Source organism: Palaemon carinicauda, chromosome 15, assembly GCF_036898095.1.
Source record: "Palaemon carinicauda isolate YSFRI2023 chromosome 15, ASM3689809v2, whole genome shotgun sequence".
Classification (NCBI taxonomy): domain Eukaryota; kingdom Metazoa; phylum Arthropoda; class Malacostraca; order Decapoda; family Palaemonidae; genus Palaemon; species Palaemon carinicauda.
This window is the reverse complement of record NC_090739.1, coordinates 38154891-38176420: the sequence shown is the minus strand read 5'-3', so window position 1 is coordinate 38176420 and position 21530 is coordinate 38154891. Positions and strand designations below refer to the sequence as shown.

The following is a 21530-nucleotide window of genomic DNA, read 5'->3' as shown; positions in this document are numbered from 1 at the left end:
CAATCTCCAATAGATTTAGTAGATTTGAGAATAAAGCCCTCGGAAGAATATTGGGAGTTAAATGGCAGGACAGGATTAGAAATGAAACTATGAGAGATTACTCAAGTGCCATTTATGAAATAAAATCATGGTAAAGGGTAGATGGAGATGGTTTAGGCATGCTCTTTGCACTCCCCAAGAGATATTCATTCACCAAACTTTCAATTGGATTCCACAAGGCGCTAGAATATTTGGAAGACCCAGGCCTACATGGCTGAGGACTATGAAGCGTGAAGTAGATGATGAATGGAGAATTATTGATTTAAAAGCTCAAGATAGAGACGACTGGCGAAATCTAACCAAGGCCCTTTGTGTCAATAGGTGTAGGAGGAGATAAAGGACAGGAAGAGGAAACATATGAGAATATTTAATCCTCCAATAACATTAGTACTAATGCAATATGCAAGTAAGTTGAGATTGAAATGGGAGAAGACTTCTAGGGAAGCTCTGTTACAGATGAACATTTATTGGCAACCCAGTCTTGATCACAAAATGGAAATGCTGTCAATATTAAACATCATTGGAGTAAAATTGATTTAATAACTTATACAATGTTTAATGATTTGTTTTTGTTCCGACAATAAATAGAAACCCTTCCCTATTTGTAGGGATTATACTTTCGGGGAAGCTGGAAGACTAGCCATAAAGTGTTTTAAGCGAGGTATAAGTGCCGATCCGCTAGTTAGGTGGGAGGGGTGGGGAAGGTTAGCTAGCTACCCTGTTCACTCACACTAGTTTGTCTGACCCTCTGCCTCCCAACAGATTTGCCATTTTGATAAATGCTTCTCTTCTTTTTCTTTTCAGTTGTGCTTGTTTCTTCTTCCTGCCATCCATCATGCAGACCTATTCAGGATCATAAGGACGCTCCTGTTGGGCCTTCGTGTCCTCACCACGACTGACCCCCATTCATTGTGTCTGGCCTGCAGAGGACGGCTTTGTGACCTGCGATGAATGCCAGTAGTGGTCTTCCCAGTGGGAGAGATTTGAGTACGGGCTCAAGAAGAAATCCAAGAGAGATTCTCCGCCTTCAGGGTCTTCCTTGAAGTCAAGGAAACCTCGGACCTCTTCCTTGACCACCTGATATGTTCCCGAAGCTCCTACTCAATCGGTTTCTTCCGAGGATTAGTTGAGTAGCTAACCCCAGGGTTCCAGGGACGAAGCTGCTTCCCCTAGAGAAGCAACTCCGTCCCTGCCCTCGGGGGAAACTTTTCTCTTTCTGATTTGTTACAAGGTTGGCCATCGCTGGGGGTTGCAGGCCCACCTTCGAAGGATGTGTTATGGGAACTTCTACAGCTGGGGGTCGAGAGATGTTCTCCGTTTTCCTCAAATGTAGAAGTTCTATCTCCTGCGAGTGCTGTGGTCAACACCCTTGCCGTCTGCAAAGCCCATCTTTCGCCCTTGCTTGCTCCTGCTCCTCCTGCTGAAGTCTCTGTTCTTTACCCCCTTAGGATGGGGTTGAGCAAAGACCTAGGCCTACTAGATGTCGCCACACCTCCGCGTCTTCCAGTCCTTCTCAGCGGGACTCCCCTGCAGAAAATTGCCGTTAACGAGACCAGCGTGCCCGCTTGCCACTCCAGCGCTAACCTGCTGTTGACTACAAGAACCCTCGCTGTCACATGGTCTCCTTGTCGTCAAGGTATTGCAGTCCTCTCCGCCCACCCAAACGTTTGCTTTTTCCTTTTGTCAGGAAACAGAGCTCGGACTCGAGGAACGACGATCATCTCGCTGTTCTCCTCGTGAGCGTCACTCATCATCTTGTGATCGGCACTCGCCAGCCTGTCATCGTCACTCTCTTGATTGCCGTTCGCCAGCTCGTAATCGTCACTCGCCTGCTCGCCATTCGCCAGACCTTGAACATCACTCCACAGTGGACTGTTTTCCAGTTCGTGTTTGTCACTCTCCATGTCACCGCCCGCCGCTTGTTATCTTGCTGATCGACAGCTCGCCGCTCACGATCATCACTCACCAGCGTGTCGTACACCAGCTCACAGTTCTCCTAAGCGTAATCATTACTCACCTTTGCGCTGCTCTCCATCTCCCGCACGTGATCATCACGCTCCTGCGATTGATCATCTTTCCTCAGCTCGTCAACTCCTTGACGAACTTCGCAGACCACCAGCGACCATTCCAGAGAGACCTGCATGTCACTCTGAATTGCCAGAGAGATTCGGACGCCCAGTTCCCTTCCCTTTTTGCTTTGAGGAACCTCCAAAGAAGAATCCTCCTATTACTTCTGATTTTCCATCTCATTCTTTCAGGTTAGATCTAGAGGACATGCTTGTGCTGCTTCGCCAGGAGAAGAGATCTGCCTCTCCTCTTTTTCAGGTTCCTAGACTCCGATCCCCTAGGAGGCAATCACCATCTGCTAGCCTCCCCTAGGACACTTCGGACCTTTCTGCAGTGGGGAAGCCTCCATCTTGGTTTGACACCTTGGTGAAGGCAGTAAAGCAGGCTGTCACAGGGACAGTTCCTCCACCAAAGCAGGCGACAGTATCTTCTACTCCTAGGATCCTGTTGGAGAAGTCGGTCTCCTTCTCCTCCTCTTCCCTTTTGACCCTAGTCGGAGGCCTTCCACTATCAGGGCCCCGAACCCTCAGATGTTTGTTTTGCCCATCAGAGGGTGCGTGGAGCTATGAGAATTTCTGCTCACGTCCAGCAAAACTCTCAGCTTAGAGAGACTTCGGTCCTTATGATGAAGCAGAAGAGGAGACTGAGGAAAAAGACTACCCCACCCGGTGATAATCTCCACCTCTGCACGAGTAGGAACTCCTGATCTCCAAGGGAGGTCAACGCTTATGCCAATGTTCCGCCCATAGAGGTGGTTCCTCCGGAACTTCGACCTGTCTCCAGACCACCGGAAGAACCTGCGGCAGGATACAGGAACCATCCAGATCCTCACTGGTGGAAGAATTCCAGCCGTCTTGGAGAGAGTCTAAGGATGTGAAGACGGTGCCAAAAAATGCCGAGGAGAGAACAGCTCTCCAGCAAGAGACAGCTCGTGGGATCTCCCTTGCAGCAGGAACGTCTGCAAGCAACATACCTTCAGTTGACGACCTTGATCCACCCCGGGCTCCTATGGGTGAGAGCTGGGAGGTGAAATATGAATTGGACCTAGAAGATGACTACCTCCCCAGGGCCGCTAATTAAAAGTTCAACTCTGAAGTGCAGCAGAAGTTGGAATACACCTTCTGGCAGGTTGTAGCTTGCATGAGTGGGTTAGCTGACCCTACGACAGGCCCTTAAGAGGGCCAGGACACAGTCCTTAATCATGTGTATGGCACCCAACAATCACTTAAGGCCAGTGCAGCTTTGCCCTAGTCAAAGGGGTTGACGGCAACCAGGAAGAAGGCGTTGTCCCAGAGCGCAGTCTCCTCTAGTTAGCTCTGAGCAGGCTCGTCCTCAAAGCTCCTCCCTCCAACATTCATACAGCAGATGAGATATCATGAGGTCTCGGATGAGCCTCTTCTGGCTTTGCCTCTGGACTCCTCTGTAGTGGTTCTCTCAAGGGCAGTCTCATTCGAGAAGCTTTCTCGGCTCTCGGCCTCATTTTCAGCGACCAAGATCCTAAACATGGAGAAGGTAGCGAAGTACACCATGCAGGCTACTTTTTGGCCTGATTTGTGGCCAGGATCCGTGAGCCACCTTGTTAGAACTGAGGACTGGTCTAAAGATTCTACAAGGAAGTCTATGGAAACCTTCCTTTTATTCGGTACCCGGACCATCGAGTTCCTCGCTCACTAGGTGCTTAACATGTGGGCGAATGCGATACTCAGGTGCTGGGCTGCGGTGATTGAAAGGTTCCTCAGACAGGTCCCGCAGGCTGAGATCTCTAAACTCAAGAACTCGACCTTGGATGGCTCTTCCTTATTCAAGTCGGAAGAAGTCAAGAGGGTGGCTGAACAATGGAGGAAATTCAATCAGGACTCCCTTCTCCATAGGGCCTTAACATCACAATCTTATGGTAAAACCTGACCGCCACCGAAGAAACAGCTGGAAGTCACCAAACCCTCGACCAGTATGACAGTAGGGCCCTCAATAAAAGGTATCCAGGAAGCCCTTTCCTACAAAAGATCCAAAGGGCTCCAAATCCTCCAGAGGAGGTAAGGTAGCAAAGGGAGCGGCCAAGGTCGCTCTAGTTGGGGAGAACAATCCTGACACTTGCCCACCAGTGGGGGGATGCCAGCAATGCAGCTGGCAGAGGTGGCTGCAGTATGGGGCTGAACCCTGGACAGTATCCGGGATTTGTTCAGGGTATTGCGTCCCGTTTGCTCAATCTCTCCCCCACTGACCAGGGATCCAGTTCCATCAAGCTCCTACGCAAAGGAATCCGCAAAAGAGCTGGCCCCCGGGACAAAGTCTAGACAATGTTGGAGAAGGGCGCTCTCCAAGAGGTCCTCGACAGCTCCCCAGGCTTCTGTAGTCGACTCTCTTGTGAAAAAGGTGTCTGAAGGTTGGAGACCAGTCATCGACCTCTCGGTTCTGAACAAGTTTTTTCCACAAACTCCGTTCAGCAGGGAGAAGGCAGACACAGTCAGACAAGCGGTAAGACCACAGGACTTCGTGTGCACTCCAATCTCAAAGACGCATACTTCCAGGTCCCAGTCTGTTCATCTTCAAGGAAGTATCTCCGGATCATACACAAGAACAGACAATACATGTTCAAGGTGCTGTGCTTTGGTCTTTCCACAGCACCCCATGTATACACGAGGGTGTTTGCCCCCGTGTCATCTTGGGCTCACAGGATCAGCATCTGTCTCTTAAGATACCTTGACGATTGCTTGATCCTAGCAGACTTCAGCACCGGGACTGACTGCTTGAGTTTTGCTAGGATCTGGGGATCATGGTAAACCTCAAGAAGTCATCTCTGCTTCCCTCTCAGACTGGTATACCTTGGCATGATCATAGACACCGAACTACACAAAGTTTTTCCATCAGATGAAAGAGTACAGAGGCTGAGGAAGGTAGTAAACCCCTTCCTCAGAGGAGAAGAGCTTCCACCCCAGCAGTGGTTAGGTCTCCTGGGTCACCTGTCATCTCTGGCCCGTCTAGTGCCCAACGGCCGCCTCAGTATTTGATCTCTTTAGTGATGGCTGAAATCCAGGTGGAATCAGAACACCGATTCCCCGGATACATTGGTCCCGTAGTGATGGGTGGAAGAGGAGAACTTCCATAGAACGATTGACCATCTTGTATCTCCTCTGGAACTGATGCTCTATTCAGATGCATAGAAAGAAGGTGGGTGTCCCACATGCTTGACCACATGGCCTCTGGGCTTTGGACTAAGTCCAAAAGGTACCAGTACTGAAATCCTGGCTCTCCAATAGTTCCTGGCGGGTTACTCTTTGGTGCTGATGAGCGACAACACCATAGTAGGGGCTTACGTAAGCAAACAAGGCGGTACCTTTTTACAGCCCCCTTGCCATCTAGCAGTAGAGATGTTAAGATGGACAGAAAACAACTCGGTGTCCCTATCAGCCCTCTTGTGCTCGCTGGTAATCTGAGCAGAGCAAATTGGGTAGTAGGCTCCAAATCATCTAGTAGCCAACAAAGTCCAAAGTCCTGACTTTATGGAGTTTCCTGACATTGGACCTGTTCGCAACATCCCTAAACTTAAGGCTCCTGCTGTACTATTCCCCAGTCCGGGATCCTCAGGCTCTCTGGTAAGATGCATTCCAACATCGTCGGGACAACATCGATGTGTACGCCTTTCTCCAGTTCTGTCTGATAAGAAGGATGCTCAAGAAAACTATAGCATCCAGCAACCTATCCATGATGCTCATAACTCCGATATGGTATCATGCAGCATGGTTCCCGGAGCTTCTGCAGCTCCTGGCAAAGATCCTAAGAGAACTCCCTCTACGACACGATCTACTCAAACAGCCACACCTGCAAGACGTAACCCACGAGAACGTAGAAACGTTCTCCCTTGGGTCTGTGGTGGCTGCACAACAAGTGGTTTAAAATGCCTCAGGCTCCTTGATGGACAAGTAGCAGATGGTTGAGGGCATAGGTTGCCCAGAATTAGTTTGGGGGAAATTTTAGGAATGACTGGCTCTTTCTTTCTTTCATCTTCCCCTCTCTTGGAGAACATCACTTATAGTCCTCTGCAAGCTGGCCTCATCTATCTGCAGGTAATAACCATTTCCCATGCATAACCTAGCATAGAAATAAAACTTGTTACGTACCCATACCCCTCGTGTGGTGAGATTGGGTAACGTTTATGGTTGATTCTAAGATTCCTATTTGTCTCGTGAAAACTCTTACCTATACCAGTCACATTGCTAGTATCACAAGCACACAGGTTGCTCAGGCAGTTATCTATGCATTGCACAAAATTTTAGCGAGGTGTCAGGGTTTCTCTCGGTTACGTGCAAAGCCTGTACGTGAAAACCCTGTGTCAAATGCCAAGCCAGTTGGTTCGAACTTCCACCATCCTAATAGCGAAGGGTTTGTATTTAGTGTCGGAACGAATGACAAATTTGGAAGTAATTTGTATTTTTACTAACGATACAAACCTGTAGCTATTTATACAAATTGTCTCGCCATCACCTGACACCATAGAAAGTCCTGTCTGCAATCGATAATGAGTCAGACACACTTGTGTATGAGTGAACAGGGTAGCAGGCTACCCCTGTTCCCCCTCCCCATTAACTAGCGGGTTGGCAGTTATACCTCGCTTAAGAGTCTTTATGGCTAGTCTTGCAACTTCGCCGAAAGTAAATCCCTATAAATAGCTACAGGTTTGTATCATTAGAAAAAATACAAATTTCTGCCAAATTTACTGCTATAAATATTAATGTCCCCTCAAATAATAGAACCTTATTGGGCCTCAGATTTATGTATATGTGCAAGATTTTCATTGGTGAATTTTTGGTAAATCACAGTATTATATGCTTTTCTGGTTACATTCATACAACTATAGTTTCCTAAAATTAGTTTTATATAATTTTCATAAGTTATTTTTTAGTTTACGATTTTTCTATAAAAGCTGCAGTTCATATGTTAAGAGGTATTATCCTTCAGTTCTGTATATGGATATTTTTATATTAGCTTTGAAAGAGATTGAGTGTATTGAATAGGTTTGATACTAATTTCAATTCAATTGATTCAGGTAACAGGAAAGAAGTTGCCAATGAAGGAACAAGATTATGATGACATTCCAGATTATGTAGCAGCAGAGAAAATGCAAGAAGAGTTGCGAAGAAGAGATGATTCTATTGTTTGCTCACTTTTCCATGGTCTTCATCGATCTGTTATCGAGTGTGACACCTGTTCCCATAGGTCATTGACCTTTGAACCTTTCTCTATCATTTCTTTATCTTTTCCGTCAAGTGGACGTTGTACATTAAGGGTAAGTACTGTAAAATAGACTTTTGTATTGCTTATTGAATACTACTTATTACTTCTTTTTCTTAAGTGTTATAATAAAATTTTGTTAAGGGCTATATTTAAATTTTCTAGGAAAGTTTGTTTATTTAATCTTCTAAAACTACTGTATGTTATAGCTGAAATAGAAACTTGTATATAAATTGTTACTTTAACTAGTGAATTTTATGAATAGTACTTACCTGGCAATTATATATATATATAGCTGATATCTCTAAATCGGCAGAATTTTTCAAAACGAGGCAACTGCCTTGTGGTGGTTGGGAGGTAGGTGGTTACACCCGTCACAGGGTGGTACAAGGAATCATTCCCATGTTCAAGACTTCAGTTCATCTCTGCCGGCTGGATCGAAAACATCGTCGGTCTACCATTGAGAGTTTTTCGAATCATTTTCCCTTCTTCTCTTTTTTGGACTTCGTTTGGTGAAGTACACTGATTTAGGGATTTGGCAATCGTGTTTTGTTATTATTATTGTACTATTTACTTTGTTTATCATGAGTGAAAACTTAATTTTTGTGTTTGTGCGAGTGATGTATGCAAGGTGAGGTTACCAAAAGTGTCGGTTGACCCTCTCAGTTTGTATGCAGGGGTTTTGTTTGTGCACTATATTTTAGGTGCAAAGTTTTTAATCCTGATGGCGGAAATACGTTCCGCCAACTCTATGACGTCACAGTCGTGTGACGTAATCTTCATTGTATGACTTGCAAATTCTCTTTATTTGTTTTTTCTTGTAAAGAATGGGAGGAATTCCACTTATATAAGTTCTTTAACTTTTAATGTAAAATTTTAAAGAAATATTTGTCCATTTAGTATTCGTTCTTTAAATCATCGATCTAATTTCATAGATTAAATAGAAGTAGCGTATGGTTAATTTACGCTGTTTATTTCTCATTACTGTCGATGCAGTCCCAACATGCCTTGGTAGCGTTCTTTTCGATATGGGAATTCTAGTTTTAGTAGTATTTTCATTTATATGTTCCTATTGTTACGTGTAGCAATCCCTTTTTTTGGGGGGGAACCTTTAAGATTTAAGGGTTGTTTACATTTATATTTATAGATACGTTATTGCTATATCTGTTCTTTTTATCATAACTCGCTTGTTTTTGAAAACCCTTGGAATTAATTGTGGATTACATTTGTTTTCCCATTTTCTCTTCATTTTAATCTTTAACATATAACTTTCCCGGCGGTTTATGTAACTACCGGGTAGGTATTTATGACATTTAATTTTACCGGTGGTTATATGTAACTACTGGGTGAGTGTGTTCAACATTTATTTTTAAACTCAACTCTTGCCCGGTGGTTTTCTTTTTGTGACCGCCGGGTAAGTATGTTTGAAAGTTTATTTTATTATGGAAATGTCAGTTTAATATTTTATAAAAATATTTTGTTACAGTTTACATAGCAAGTACTTGAGACGATATTGCTTTCTCATTCAAGCCCGTGGCAGCAGAATAAGTTCTCTCACAACGGGCAGGACTAATTATGGTCTTTTGTGTAAGAGTTTAATAGTGCAAGTTTCCATGCTAAATTAGGGCATTGGATTCATTCAGCACAGTGGACGTCGTTTTCCTAGCCTTAGACCTCTTCCAAGCTCCCCGGCCCATGGGAGAAGGAACGTCATTCGGCGAAAGGAAACGAGAGGCGTTAGCTCACGAGCAAACGCCCTCGCGAGCGTTCCTGTTAACGTTCCCAAGAATGCTCACCCTTGCCAGGGGAAAGCAAAGAGCGTTGGACGTTAAGATTCTTACACTGCTTTTAGAGTTTCGCATTGCATCACTTTTGATTTTAATGGCAATACTATAAGTCATAGATGTTCGCTGATAATATCAATGCTTACTAACCATCATTGACACGGTTTTTGTCCCAGAGCGCCAGTCGGCCATATGAACCCTCTGGTCGGAACCGAACGCGCCGAGCAGCATAATGAATATCATTTTGCCTTAACGCTCGGCGCTAAGTCTTTCAAGACAGGACGATCGGCGCCTCGTCTTTCAGGACGATTGCCTCCTCGTCTTTCAGGACGATTGCCTCCTCGTCTTTCAGGACGATTGCCTCCTCGTCTTTCAGGGCGAATGCAGCCTCGTCTTTCAGGGCGAATGCAGCCTCGTCTTTCAGGGCGAATGCAGCCTCGTCTTCCGAATGCGGCCTCGTCTTTCAGGACGAATGCAGCCTCGTCTTTCAGGGCGAGTGCAGCCTCGTCTTTCAGGGCGAGTGCAGCCTCGTCTTTCAGGGCGAGTGCAGCCTCGTCTTTCAGGGCGAGTGCAGCCTCGTCTTTCAGGGCGAGTGCAGCCTCGTCTTTCAGGGCGAGTGCAGCCTCGTCTTTCAGGGCGAGTGCAGCCTCGTCTTTCAGGGCGAGTGCAGCCTCGTCTTTCAGGGCGAGTGCAGCCTCGTCTTTCAGGGCGAGTGCAGCCTCGTCTTTCAGGGCGAGTGCAGCCTCGTCTTTCAGGGCGAGTGCAGCCTCGTCTTTCAGGGCGAGTGCAGCCTCGTCTTTCAGGGCGAGTGCAGCCTCGTCTTTCAGGGCGAGTGCAGGCTCGTCTTTCAGGGCGAGTGCAGCCTCGTCTTTCAGGGCGAATGCAGCCTCGTCTTTCAGGGCGAATGCAGCCTCATCTTTCAGGACAATAGGACGATCGCCGCCTCGTCTTTCAGAACGATTGTCGCCTCGTTCTTTCAGGACGACAGAACGACGCCACGTCTTATAAGATCTTTGTCAAAGGAAGACTTTAGTGATCACTTTTCTCCTGTTGAATTATTTGAGATTAACAGAAGGAGAAGATTCTAAGTTCTGTTGCTCCATGTTCCCCACCCTCTGAGTTTTCACGTGATCATTAATGGAGCTTTAAGAATATATTAATTTTTATTTCTTAAAACAGAAACCTATGATTCCAGCTTCCTTATCAGATAGGCCAGGATAGCAAGGGAGGAGGTCTAGCCACGTTTAGGTTGAAGACCTTGTGGCAGCCCCACAGAGATTTTTTACAGCCCCCTTGGTGGATTGCTGAGTCTCTTAAGGAATACAGGCAATGAGGCTGGATAATTTTTAAATCAGAGGTCATGATTAAGGTACGCACTTCTCCTTTTTTCTTTCTCTCTTCTCCCTCAAGAGTTGGTCAAAGACAGGTTTTGGTGTCTTAATCAGCAAGAAATTTTCTGCATGCTTTTTCTCTAACCGAACTAACAGTAGGAGCCAGACTTAGCTACTTCTGGCGAGCCTGGGAGAGGAGAGGAGCAGACCTTTGGTCCGTGTTTTTACTAAAGGATGGATGCGAAATCTTTTTCCTAGTGAATCCTCCTTTGTTAGTTACTCCGATAAGATCTTTCTGCCTAACCGACTTTGCAACTTCAATGTCTCTCTTTTGGGAAAGGGAGTCTTTTGTCCGGTCCTGGACATAAATGCTCTTTACGCCTTCGTTCAGAAGTCAAAGTTCTCCATGGAAACATCAAAATCTTTGGAGAAGAGGGGAGCAGACCTTTGGTCAGTACTTCTTCTGAAGGAGGATTACTTTTTCCTTTTATAGGGAAACCTCCTTTAGTTTTAGCTCCAACAATTCTCTCTCCCAGATCTAGAGAGGAGTCTAAGTGGCAGGCTATGCAATCAAACTTTATCTGAGGTTTGTTTACAAGAAAGAACGGGGGAAAAATGGGTCAGTTTCGGGCCGTGTGTTTTGGTCTTGGCTCTGCCCCTCTAATGTTCACGTAATTTTTGCTTAATGTAGCAGAATACTGCACTCAAGAGAAATCGGAGCGTCCCTGTATCTGGATTTTTAGATAACGTTGAGCCTTTCAAAATAATTAGGTCTTCCTGTCAACAAGAAGTGTCTCTTCTGACACCAAGACGCTCGGCACCACGTCTTTTAGAACGTTCAGCGTCTCGCTCTGTTAACCTCTCGGCTCCACGTCTTACAGGACGGTCGGCGCCATGTCTTACAAGACTATCGGTTCCTCACCTTCCTGGACGCTCAGCTCCACGTCTTACAGGACTATCGGCACCACGTCTTACAGGACTATCGGCACCACGTCGTACAGGACTATCAGCGCCACGTCTTACAGGACGATCGGCGCCTCGTCTTTCAGGACGCTCGACGTCGAAGTTCTAGCATGAGGCATGGCTTTGAACATGAGAATCTAGGACTTCGTGATGACACTAGTCGAATCGTATGTCGAGATCAAGGACGCCTTCGTTCCGATCTCTTGGATCTAGGAAGTTTTTTTTTTTTTTTTTTTTCGAGCAAGGTTTGTTCAAGGGCAAGAAACTTCGGGGCAAACATGCTCAGCAGGAAGAGACTAGTTTTTCCCACAGAATGGTCTCTCAACCCGCGAGTCTGTCAGTCTCTGGATGTTGTGGGGCAGACCTGTAACAGACCTTTTTGCCTCCAACTTGAACAAGAGGATCCCCTACTTCTGCTCCCTAGTCCCGGACGAGGAAGCTGTAGCAGTGGACTCCTTCTTGATGGATTGGACGGGGGTGGAGATGTATGCGTTGCCCCCGTTCAAGATCATCAATCTGGTCTTCAGGAAATTCGCTCTCCTCGATTCGGGACGAATGATCCTAGCGGCTCCATTCTGGCCTGCAAGGGAATGGTTTTCGGAAGTGATGGGCATGTTGATGGACTTCCCAAGAAGACTTCGGCTAGTCCAGTTCTTCTCAAACAGCCCCACTTCGAGAGGTATCATCAAACCCCCCTTGCTCTCAAACTGACTTCCTTCAGACTGACTAGAAGCTTGTCAGATCTCGAGGCTTTTCGGCACAAGCGGCGAAAGCTATCACCAGAGCAAGGAGGATCTCTTCACAAAGAGTCTACCAATCTAAGTGGGAGACCTTTAGAGCTTGGTGCAGGTGGCACAAGTTTTCCTCAACCACTACCTCTCTGAGCCAGATTGCAGACTTCTTCTTGTACCTCAGACAGGATGCTAAAGCTGGCTGCATCTACCATCAATGGATACAGCAGTATGCTCTCGACCGTCTTTAGGCATAGAGGCCTAGAGTTGTCCCAAAATTAAGATTTGCAGGACCTCATTGGGTCTTTTTAGACGACGTAATAGGTACTTTTAAACCTGGATGTGGTGTTTAAGTTTCTGTGCTCCAAGAAATTTGAACCTATCTCGCTAGCCTCTCCGAGTTGTAACGAAGAAAACCCTCTTCCTTATGACTCTAGCGAATGCCAAAAAGGTCAGCGAAGTCCAGGCGATTGAGAAGCGGGTAAGCTTCAATTAGGATAGAGCAGTTTGTGCCTTAAGGTTCATCTTTCTCGGCAAGAACGAGAACCCTTCGAAACCCTGTCCTACGACGTTTGATGTCATTAACCTCACGAACCTAGTGGGTCAAGAGAAGGAAAGACTCCTCTGCCCAGTTAGCTCCCTCAAAGCTTATTTGGCTCACACTATGAACGTGAGCTGTACATCCAACTCGTTTTAGTGTTCAGTGAAAGATCCACCAAAAACCCCTGTCAAAGAATGCTTTGTCCTTTTTCCTGAGGGAAAGTATTAGGGAAGCCCACCTCTTATGTGAGGAGGAACACTTCGCCCTGTTGAAATTACGGGCTCACGAAGTGAGAGCCATTGCTACCTCTCTGGCATATCAGGAATATATGTTAGTTAGGCTATTCTAGGCAAGTGGCAGTCAGCTTTACCAGCTGACCATTTTTATCTGGTTTACCCATTTTTTTTCACCCTCTGACTAGTCTCCTAAGGGATTGTCTACCATTTGCCGACTTAGCAATGCCTATTTTCCGCGTTGCAATGATGTACCTGCCCGGTAAGGAAAGGTTAGTACATGGGCCTAGGTGGGCAATACACAGCTGCCGCCTTAGGTCAAATGGTATCTGATTTTGCCACCTTAGGTTATGTGATCGATCTAAGCAGTTTTTGAGCAATAACCGAGGGTATGGGAAAAGAACACCTGCGATAGCCAAGGGATTCCTGTATGTGATTTTCAAAAAAGAATGAGCATAAGAAATCTTCAGAAAGAGAAAATATAGAAGGCAAGACTTTTTAACAGAGGAGTGTATGTGTTATGAACATACTGTACATGTACATTTTGCCTTTCTATATTCAAGTTCACTAATTTCAAACAACTGATTTTATTATGAGTGTTTGACATATATATATGTACACTTGTACCAGTTCTCAAGCTTTCAGATGAGATAGGAACTCACCTTAAAGTTGTGGAAGACCTTAATTAAGTGTAATGACCCTTTCATTCATCTGTTAAGCTAAAAAAAAAAAAGATATGTATAATGGATAAATTGGCATGAATAAGATAATTGTTTTTTCTTATGCAGTATTGAAATTAGTATGCGTTTTGTATATTTTGAAGTGCAACATTTATGGTAAGAAAATATGGAAACAAATGTTTTTTTCCGATTTTGATTAGCCCACTTGGTAGTTTGCACATTTTCACTACCTGGTGTCATTTAGTATTTTTTTTAATTAGCCAGGTTGCCTCTTGTCTGTCTGGTTTAGAGCCATTTAACTGGTCTGAAACAATTAGTGATTTGAGGGAATTTTATTGTAATTGCCTTATAACATGGTTTTGCTAGCATGGTATCATTGTTATACCAAGTTTTCAGAAGGCATGTTATCCACATCTAATTCTTGTAAAGTTTGGTTTTGTGCAGGTCATTAAAAACCTAGCTGTATGGTATAAAATATGATTCTCACTTGTGTAAAGTGTAGAGGTCAGGTAGGCAATTTGAAGAAAAGATATGAGATGATGTTTCCGTGAACAAGAGGTTATCTTTATCTATTATAATGTTAGGACAGAGGAGAAAGACCATAAAAGGGCTACAAAAAAATCAGGGTTTAACAACTTTTGACAGTCGGTATTCCTTCCTCCTCACCTTCATCCTCCTACCCCACTTTTATCCTTGTGTATTTGTCCAACTCACAAGCTCCCCAGGTTCAACCTAATATGCAATGGGACATTAATAGGTCAAAGAAATAGTAGGAGTTTTAACTAGTACTGTTCTTTCTGATAAAGAAAGTTTGAGAAAAGAAGAGCTTGGTGAGATAAATGTTTTCAATAACAGTAATTATAGAAATTCTTTATGGATATCTCTCAGGCACCAGTATCATGTCAGCAGACACTGGATGAAAATGATAAAGGTTTCTCAAGATTGACTTTATTGAATGCAGTTAAGAGGAAGTTTTTCATTTTCTTATATACATACACTCGTGTTACTCTGGTATATATTGTAATAATTATATTTATGGTTTTCTATGATATATTATGATCCAGGGAACGTAATGACAATATTTTTCAATTAGTATGTCTACAATAAATCACACATCTAAGTTATACCCATAAATTTACAACAATGAACATAGTTTTTAATCCCCTTGTTTATTATCACTGTTTATTTTTTAATTGAACCATGACAAAGTCTCTTCACATCTGCACAATTTTCAGACTGATTAAGACAAACAGATGCATTTGTTGTGCTGTTATGAAGTAGTATTATATATTCGGGCAAAGGAATGTTTTTTTTTTTAGTTCTGAAAACTACAACCTTTTCCTTAAACACCACATCTGAGATTCTTATGACCACGACCACTCTTTAAACATAGTGAGGTCATAAGGCACCTATTGCTATGCCTGGTTTTGGTTCAGGCCTGTCAGATCTAAGGCCAAATGCCTATAGGTCTTGATTACCGGTAGTCTAAGAAGTGGAATACTTTACCCTTAAGCCATGTCCCAGCCTTAGGCCACAACCAATCTCTAAACTTAAGCCATGACCAGCATCTAAACCTACCCGGGCCATCAAAAGGAAATATCTGGAAATGCCTTGACTCAGGTTCTAACTTTTTGGGTGTGTTGGCCTAATGAACCTGCTATGTACAACGAGAACTGAGACATGATCTGAGAGCTCTATAAACTTCCCCTTCCTTGTACTTGGTTTGGTATTATATTTATTTAAATTGGAACAATACCATAGTCAAAGGATCACATTGATTGGGAGTTAGATATAACTTGTGTGTATTACTTAAAAGACTTGTTAGGCTATACCCATAGAGAATGGTTTGTGTTGTGTCCTTGGGTACACTTTAGAAGAATGATAAAGTACTGTTATTTGGATATTATATGTTAGTTGGCTGCCATCATATATGGTATACACCTTTTTAAGGCTCTACACCTTGGCAAATCTAATAAGATTGAATAGTCACATCAAACCTCTGCATGTTCAAAGAGCCTGTGTAGGAGCCTAAATTTAATCCATATGAAAACTATTTGTGATTGTCCCACCATTAAACGAGATAGGTCTAGCTTATCTAGGGATTAATCATTTCCTTTTTGGAGCTAATGGTCTTTTTCTGTATCATGAAAGATGAACTCAATTTCTTATCCATAGAAGACCCAACTAACAAATATTTGTAAGAAAGCTAAAGTTCATAGAAGTTTTTCCACATTAGTGATGTCTAAGGTTTCTTAATTCTAAAAAATCTGATTAATTAATTAAAAATATATATTCCGTTTCCCTCACAAACTATTCAGATATATATAGCAACACAATAAAACTGGAGCATAATTTTAGTAAATGCATAATCCTGCATATCAAGATATGCTATCAGAAAGCAGAATCCTGATTACAAATTCTGACATTTTGCATGTATATGCTATAATGGAAGTTGACCTTATTTTGTGGTGAGGTTCATTTTATTTTCCATATTTTATTTGTCAAGACATTTGCTTGAATAGAATGTAATCATTGACTTAATTTGTGAGATGTACAGTTGGTTTAAATTGTTTATGGTTATCACCTCCCATCTGCCTAGGATGTGTTATTCAGCTTGTGCTATTCTGAGATAAGATTCATGGAAATAAACATGAATTTTCATTTCCATGCTTCTTAATGCAACTAGTATCCCAACCTTCTCCCCATTTTTGAAGTGATACTTACCTTTGATGTTTGGTGTTCTCTTAAATGTGAGCACTTTCTTACTTTTATTCCCGTGCTAACCCTCGGATAATCCTGTGGCAGTCTGTCTCTTTCCAGCAAATGATGAGAGCTTTTGGCAGCTAATTTGAAGGAGGGGGAGGGTTATATAGAGGTCCTCAAGGGGGTACTTCCACTTTATAGCTAGCTTGTTTAGATTTAATTATGGAAGTACAGTAATAGGTTTTAGTTTATCCTTAAAATCATGTGTTAGATTTTCATGAAAGGCAATACTTCACTTAAAATCTGGATTATTCAGTTAAAAATAACAAAATAGTATCTCTGTTACTTGTTCCAGTTACAGGCTGTTATAGATGATTTTCTTTAATTTTCCCTTAAAAATAAATGTATTTTTCTTCATATTTTATATGGGATGAAATAGCTCTTCTAATCCAAATTTAATGATTTTCTATATAGTACTTGGTTAAACTATTTAATAGAAAAATATGTGCTCAGTTTTTCTCTCATTAATATACCCATGCATGAAAATTCTATCTTCATTCATATATATATTTAATATGGTAATGGTAACTTCATATTAGAAAAAAATGCCATTTATTTTTTTCATCACAAATACTAATCCTAAACAAAATACTTCTAAACATTAGGAATGAAAAATATTGATAGTTAAGAAAACTGTTTAGGGTATTATGTTGGATACATTCTCTTTTGTTGGAAGTTAACAAATGTTTAAGTTGAAATGCTTAACACTTCAAGGGGTTGCCAAAGATTTATGAAAAAGAATAGTAGACTATTCAGGGAAAGCAGTCTCTTGACCTAATGTTACCTATTTTAGATTGAGTAATATATTTTTAATATTGATATTCGTATTGACAGAGGGATAAATTAATTAATACAGGACACTGCTCCCTATCTAACGTTTTGAAATTGTGATTCATTGACTTTCCTTTGCTTTCATAAATTATTTTATTCTTAAAAGACTAAGTTTAATATACAGTATTTAGTAATGAGGAGAGCTGGCATTCATAATACTGTATGGTACATAGTTACTAGATGTTATCTCTAAAATTTTATATACTGTATTTTTAGTACTTATTTTTCAAAATGTCTGGAAATTTTTTTTTCTGTCTTACCTTTTTATTTCTTAAATTATGAATAATCTACGGTACTACAGAAGTGTAACCCCCTGGAACACCCTTATCAATTTATAATTAAGTGAATAGGGTATTTAAATATACAATTATTTTCCTCAAAATAACTTCTTAAATAAGTAATTTTTTTACAGTAGAACTTAATGCAGTATGGTTTTACATTCCCTCTAAGAGGGGCACCACTTTACAGTGTATATCTTGTAGGGTACACTGACTTCTTCCCCACTTCTATCCTTAAACTAAATGGTTGGTTACCTTGATGTATCTTATCTATCTATTTTTATTGAAAGTACTCTCCTCCAGCATACCCCTCTTTTTCAAATCCTTTACCCTCTTCTTGGACTTTTACCCCTACCAGGTTTCCTCCAAGTCCTACTGTATTCAATGCTTCCCTTTTGTGCATCCTTACTTCATACCCATACCCTCTCCATCTTGTCTCTCATATCAGTAATCCTCACCACTTCATATCTTAATTTCTACATTTGTAAGTGTCCTACATGGCGAGATTACGAAAATCAGTCTCAACATCCTCATTTCTGTTCACTTTTACTTCTATTCCTCCCTTCTCAGGACCTATGTTTCTGAACCATACATCATGAGTGGTCTGATTATGGTTCAGTAGATCTTTGTTTTAATTTTTTTTTTGGCATTCTTGTGTTTCATGCTACCCCCCCCCCCCAATCCACCCCACATTTCCCCCAATGTGTTTTTATCCTAGTTTAAGCCAAAGCTTTAGACCTTCCCTCCTGCAGATGCTATTAAAGATTCCGTGCAGTATCTATTCAGTCGCAAACAAGCATTACTTCGTGCCCTTTACTGTACTATTCATTTGTTCTCTTTAGTGTCTTCTTACTTACGTGTCTTATCTTTGATTGATACTATTTTCATTTCTCAGTTAAGAACAGACCCTTGTGGGTAGTCTATAGTATTCTTTCAATTTGACTCAATAGTCTAGTTCAACCACTATAATTTATAATAATAATCTAATCCCCCTATATGAATTTTAGTGTACAGTACTATATCCTTATATTTTGGTGTACAACACAGTGTGTGAGTAATGAACTCTATACAATAGACTATTGGAACATTTTTAATAAGAAAAGGTAGTGCAATAGGATGTACATTTTTTTTTTGCAAAATTATTTGAATATTTTTATAATTTTCAACAAGTCAGGTATACTATTAATGGCAGTAATGACAATCATAATGATTCTACTTCTTCCCCATAGGAGTTACTTCAACACTACTATAAGGAAAGCAGGATTGAATATAAATGTTCCAAATGCAAAAGATTACGAAGTTGTGTACGGAAACTTGACATTTGGAAACTCCCTCCGGTGCTAATCCTCCATCTAAACAGGTAAATAGGCTGTTTTTTCCTAATTGAAATAGTATGTTCACAGTATTGAAATGTAATGCCATGATCATTAGTCCTTGATGGTGAAATTTATTAAGGGAAAAGATTAAGTTGTATGGATTATAAACCATTACAAAACCTTAGATCCTTGTCAATGTGATATTAAAAAAAGTATTTACTTTTATGTCACAAGGTTTTTGTTATAAATGAAAGATGCCTGTTAAGAATAGTAAACCCGCAGTATGTCATCCTCTTGGATTTGTGTTAGGTGTTAACATTTCCATTAAATACAAATCTCTTTAATTTTTTCCTTTCCAGTTATAGTTTTCATTCTCAGTTTGCATACTGTAGCTGCTGCAGTATAATAAGATACTGATCACTTATAAAGTACAAGTATTTGAGTTTCCCCACTGAAAATCTATGACTGAGTTTCTTGACTGCCTATACATTCAAGGTACATTTTTAAAATTTCTGAGTTACTTTGTAAAGCATTGTAGTTGTCTTTACAAACTCAAATGATTTTTATATACTGTACAGAACTTAATACAACTGTACTGCTTTGCAAGACATATGGTTCTTTTTTGTCAAATCATGTATCACAAGAGTATGAGTTACAGTGTTGCCCCAGGGGCTGTAGGGCATGCACAGCTGAGCTCGTTACCTTGACTTAGACAGGTTGGTACAACTGAGATTCTGTTGTATTGAAGTAGGTCATTTTATGATTAACAGCTATGTGTGAACACTAATTAATCATGTAGTACTGTTATTCGCTGTCCAAATTTCCTAAATGTGTACTCTGGTGTCTTCTAGACAATAAAATCAGAATAGCTGAAACCAGCTGCTGTTCTTCACACACCTTTGACCTATTGATAGGTGAGAATGACCCTACTCATTATTTTTTGTGCCTAAGGACTGCAATCATGCCCATTTTTACAAAAGCAACGTTAGGTCTGTCAGTGCATCTCACGCGGTGCACTGAAGGTATTATTTAAGGTTCTTTAAAGCATCCTTTCGGTGCTTAAGTGTATACTTTATTTAGCCTTCTGGGTTACCCCATATCACACTTTCTATAAACTTTTACTTGCACCAGTGAGGTTTTCCCCCAGTTGCAGTTCTGCACTGAATGAATTGGCTCCCATATCCTAGCACTGGGCCATATGGTTAAAATGATATAAATCAGACCATATTATTTTCTGTTTTGTTTCTGCTGTTTGGATAGTTGTAATTCATTTATTGTGATTCATTTCTGTCAAAATTTTCATCGTTGTTTATCACGTTTCTATCTTTTTTTATTAAAATAACCGAATAAGGGAATACTTATGATTAATCTTAGATGCAGGGTCAGTAAGTATTCAGGTTTATTTTTTTTTTTGTTTATTGAATGTCACTTTGCATTACTCTTTTGTGTGTAATTCAGTATTTAAGCTTATTCAACTGTCATCATCAATGGTCTTGTAGATTTAATTTCTCTGCTTGCAGAGCCTGTGGGGTAGTTCCTAAAGGGAAGAATGAAATCAAGCTATATTCTCTTCTAACTCTTCCTCCTCTTCTTATTCTGCTCCTTTTTCCTCTTGGAATAAGACCTGATGACACCACCTCTCTTTTTGGGGAGATGTATGGCTTCTGGGCAGTCAGGTCTTGGTCCTTTCTGGCTGACCTGACTACTCTGGTAGCTAGGCTGGTCCTCAGCTTCATGGGGTCAGGATTAAGAGCCAAGACCCAGGTGATTGGCTTGGTTACTAAAGTAACCATTCTGGCTGTGGATTTACAGCCCTCTGCTGGTCAGTGCACTTTCCGTTGGCCAGACTGGTTCTTGTGTGGGACCAACTCCATGGGGCCAAGAGCTGGTGGGCTGGCTTGACTATCCCAATAGCCAGGTTGCCCAGAGATGTACAGCCATTGCAGTGCTATGGACTCTTTCCATTGGCTTATCTGGTCCATGTGGAGCCAAGGATTGGGAGCTAGCTGGACTACCCCAATAGCCAGGCTGGCCGGAGATGGATGGCCCTACACCCTTTCTGTAGGTCAGGTGTTGGAGGAGCTTGGGTGTTCTGCATATACTCTACCTGGATGAAGGAGTTTTGTTTCCTTTTATTTTAGGGATTTTTTGGTTTCCCAAATTTAGAAGATGGTATCTGTAGAGTACGTCATGTGCAACCAGCGGATGAGTATGGAGCCTAGGCAAATACTCTGCACTATGGTCAACAGATGGAAGGTTACTTGGTACCTCTACCTTTGGTTTGATTGGTGCCAGATATTTTTCTCCTTTTTTACAATCAGCTGGTCCATCTTCCCCTGGTTACATTACTGGTACTGTCCTTGGGATAAAATACTCAAGTTGTGAGGGGGGAGTAGATCTAAGTAGCCCGCTGAGTCTTTATCCCTTGCAAGGAACGAGGGTGCTCAGGATTCTCTTGACCCAAAGGTTTTGGACTATGGCTAAGTACCGACGTAGGAAGAGAATCCAGCATCTAAGGACTAGAATCGCAAGTATTTTGATTTTTGGTGAGGCGAGATGTGAATACACTAAAATAGGCCTTACGTAATCATGAATAAGGACTAGAATCGCAACTATTTTGGTTGGTGGTAGGATGAGACGTCTAAGCTCAGGGTGTCAGGTTGGGAGGGGGGGGTGTTGAGTAATGCCTCAGGTAGGGAATGTCGCCATTGGCTAGAGAGAGTGGGTGATTATTGTGTGGTAAC

The 21530-nt window shown here is 42.0% G+C and overlaps 1 protein-coding gene across 1 annotated transcript in view; it reads left to right on the top strand.

Annotated features, from left to right (window-relative positions):
• LOC137654565 (ubiquitin carboxyl-terminal hydrolase 8-like) overlaps window positions 1-21530 on the top strand; it is a 181327-nt gene that overhangs the window by 137352 nt on the left and 22445 nt on the right. Inside the window, exons 19-20 of the mRNA XM_068388305.1 lie at window positions 7151-7390; window positions 18700-18830. Of these exons, the coding sequence (XP_068244406.1) occupies window positions 7151-7390; window positions 18700-18830 (371 nt within the window). The remainder of the gene's footprint in view (window positions 1-7150; window positions 7391-18699; window positions 18831-21530) is intronic.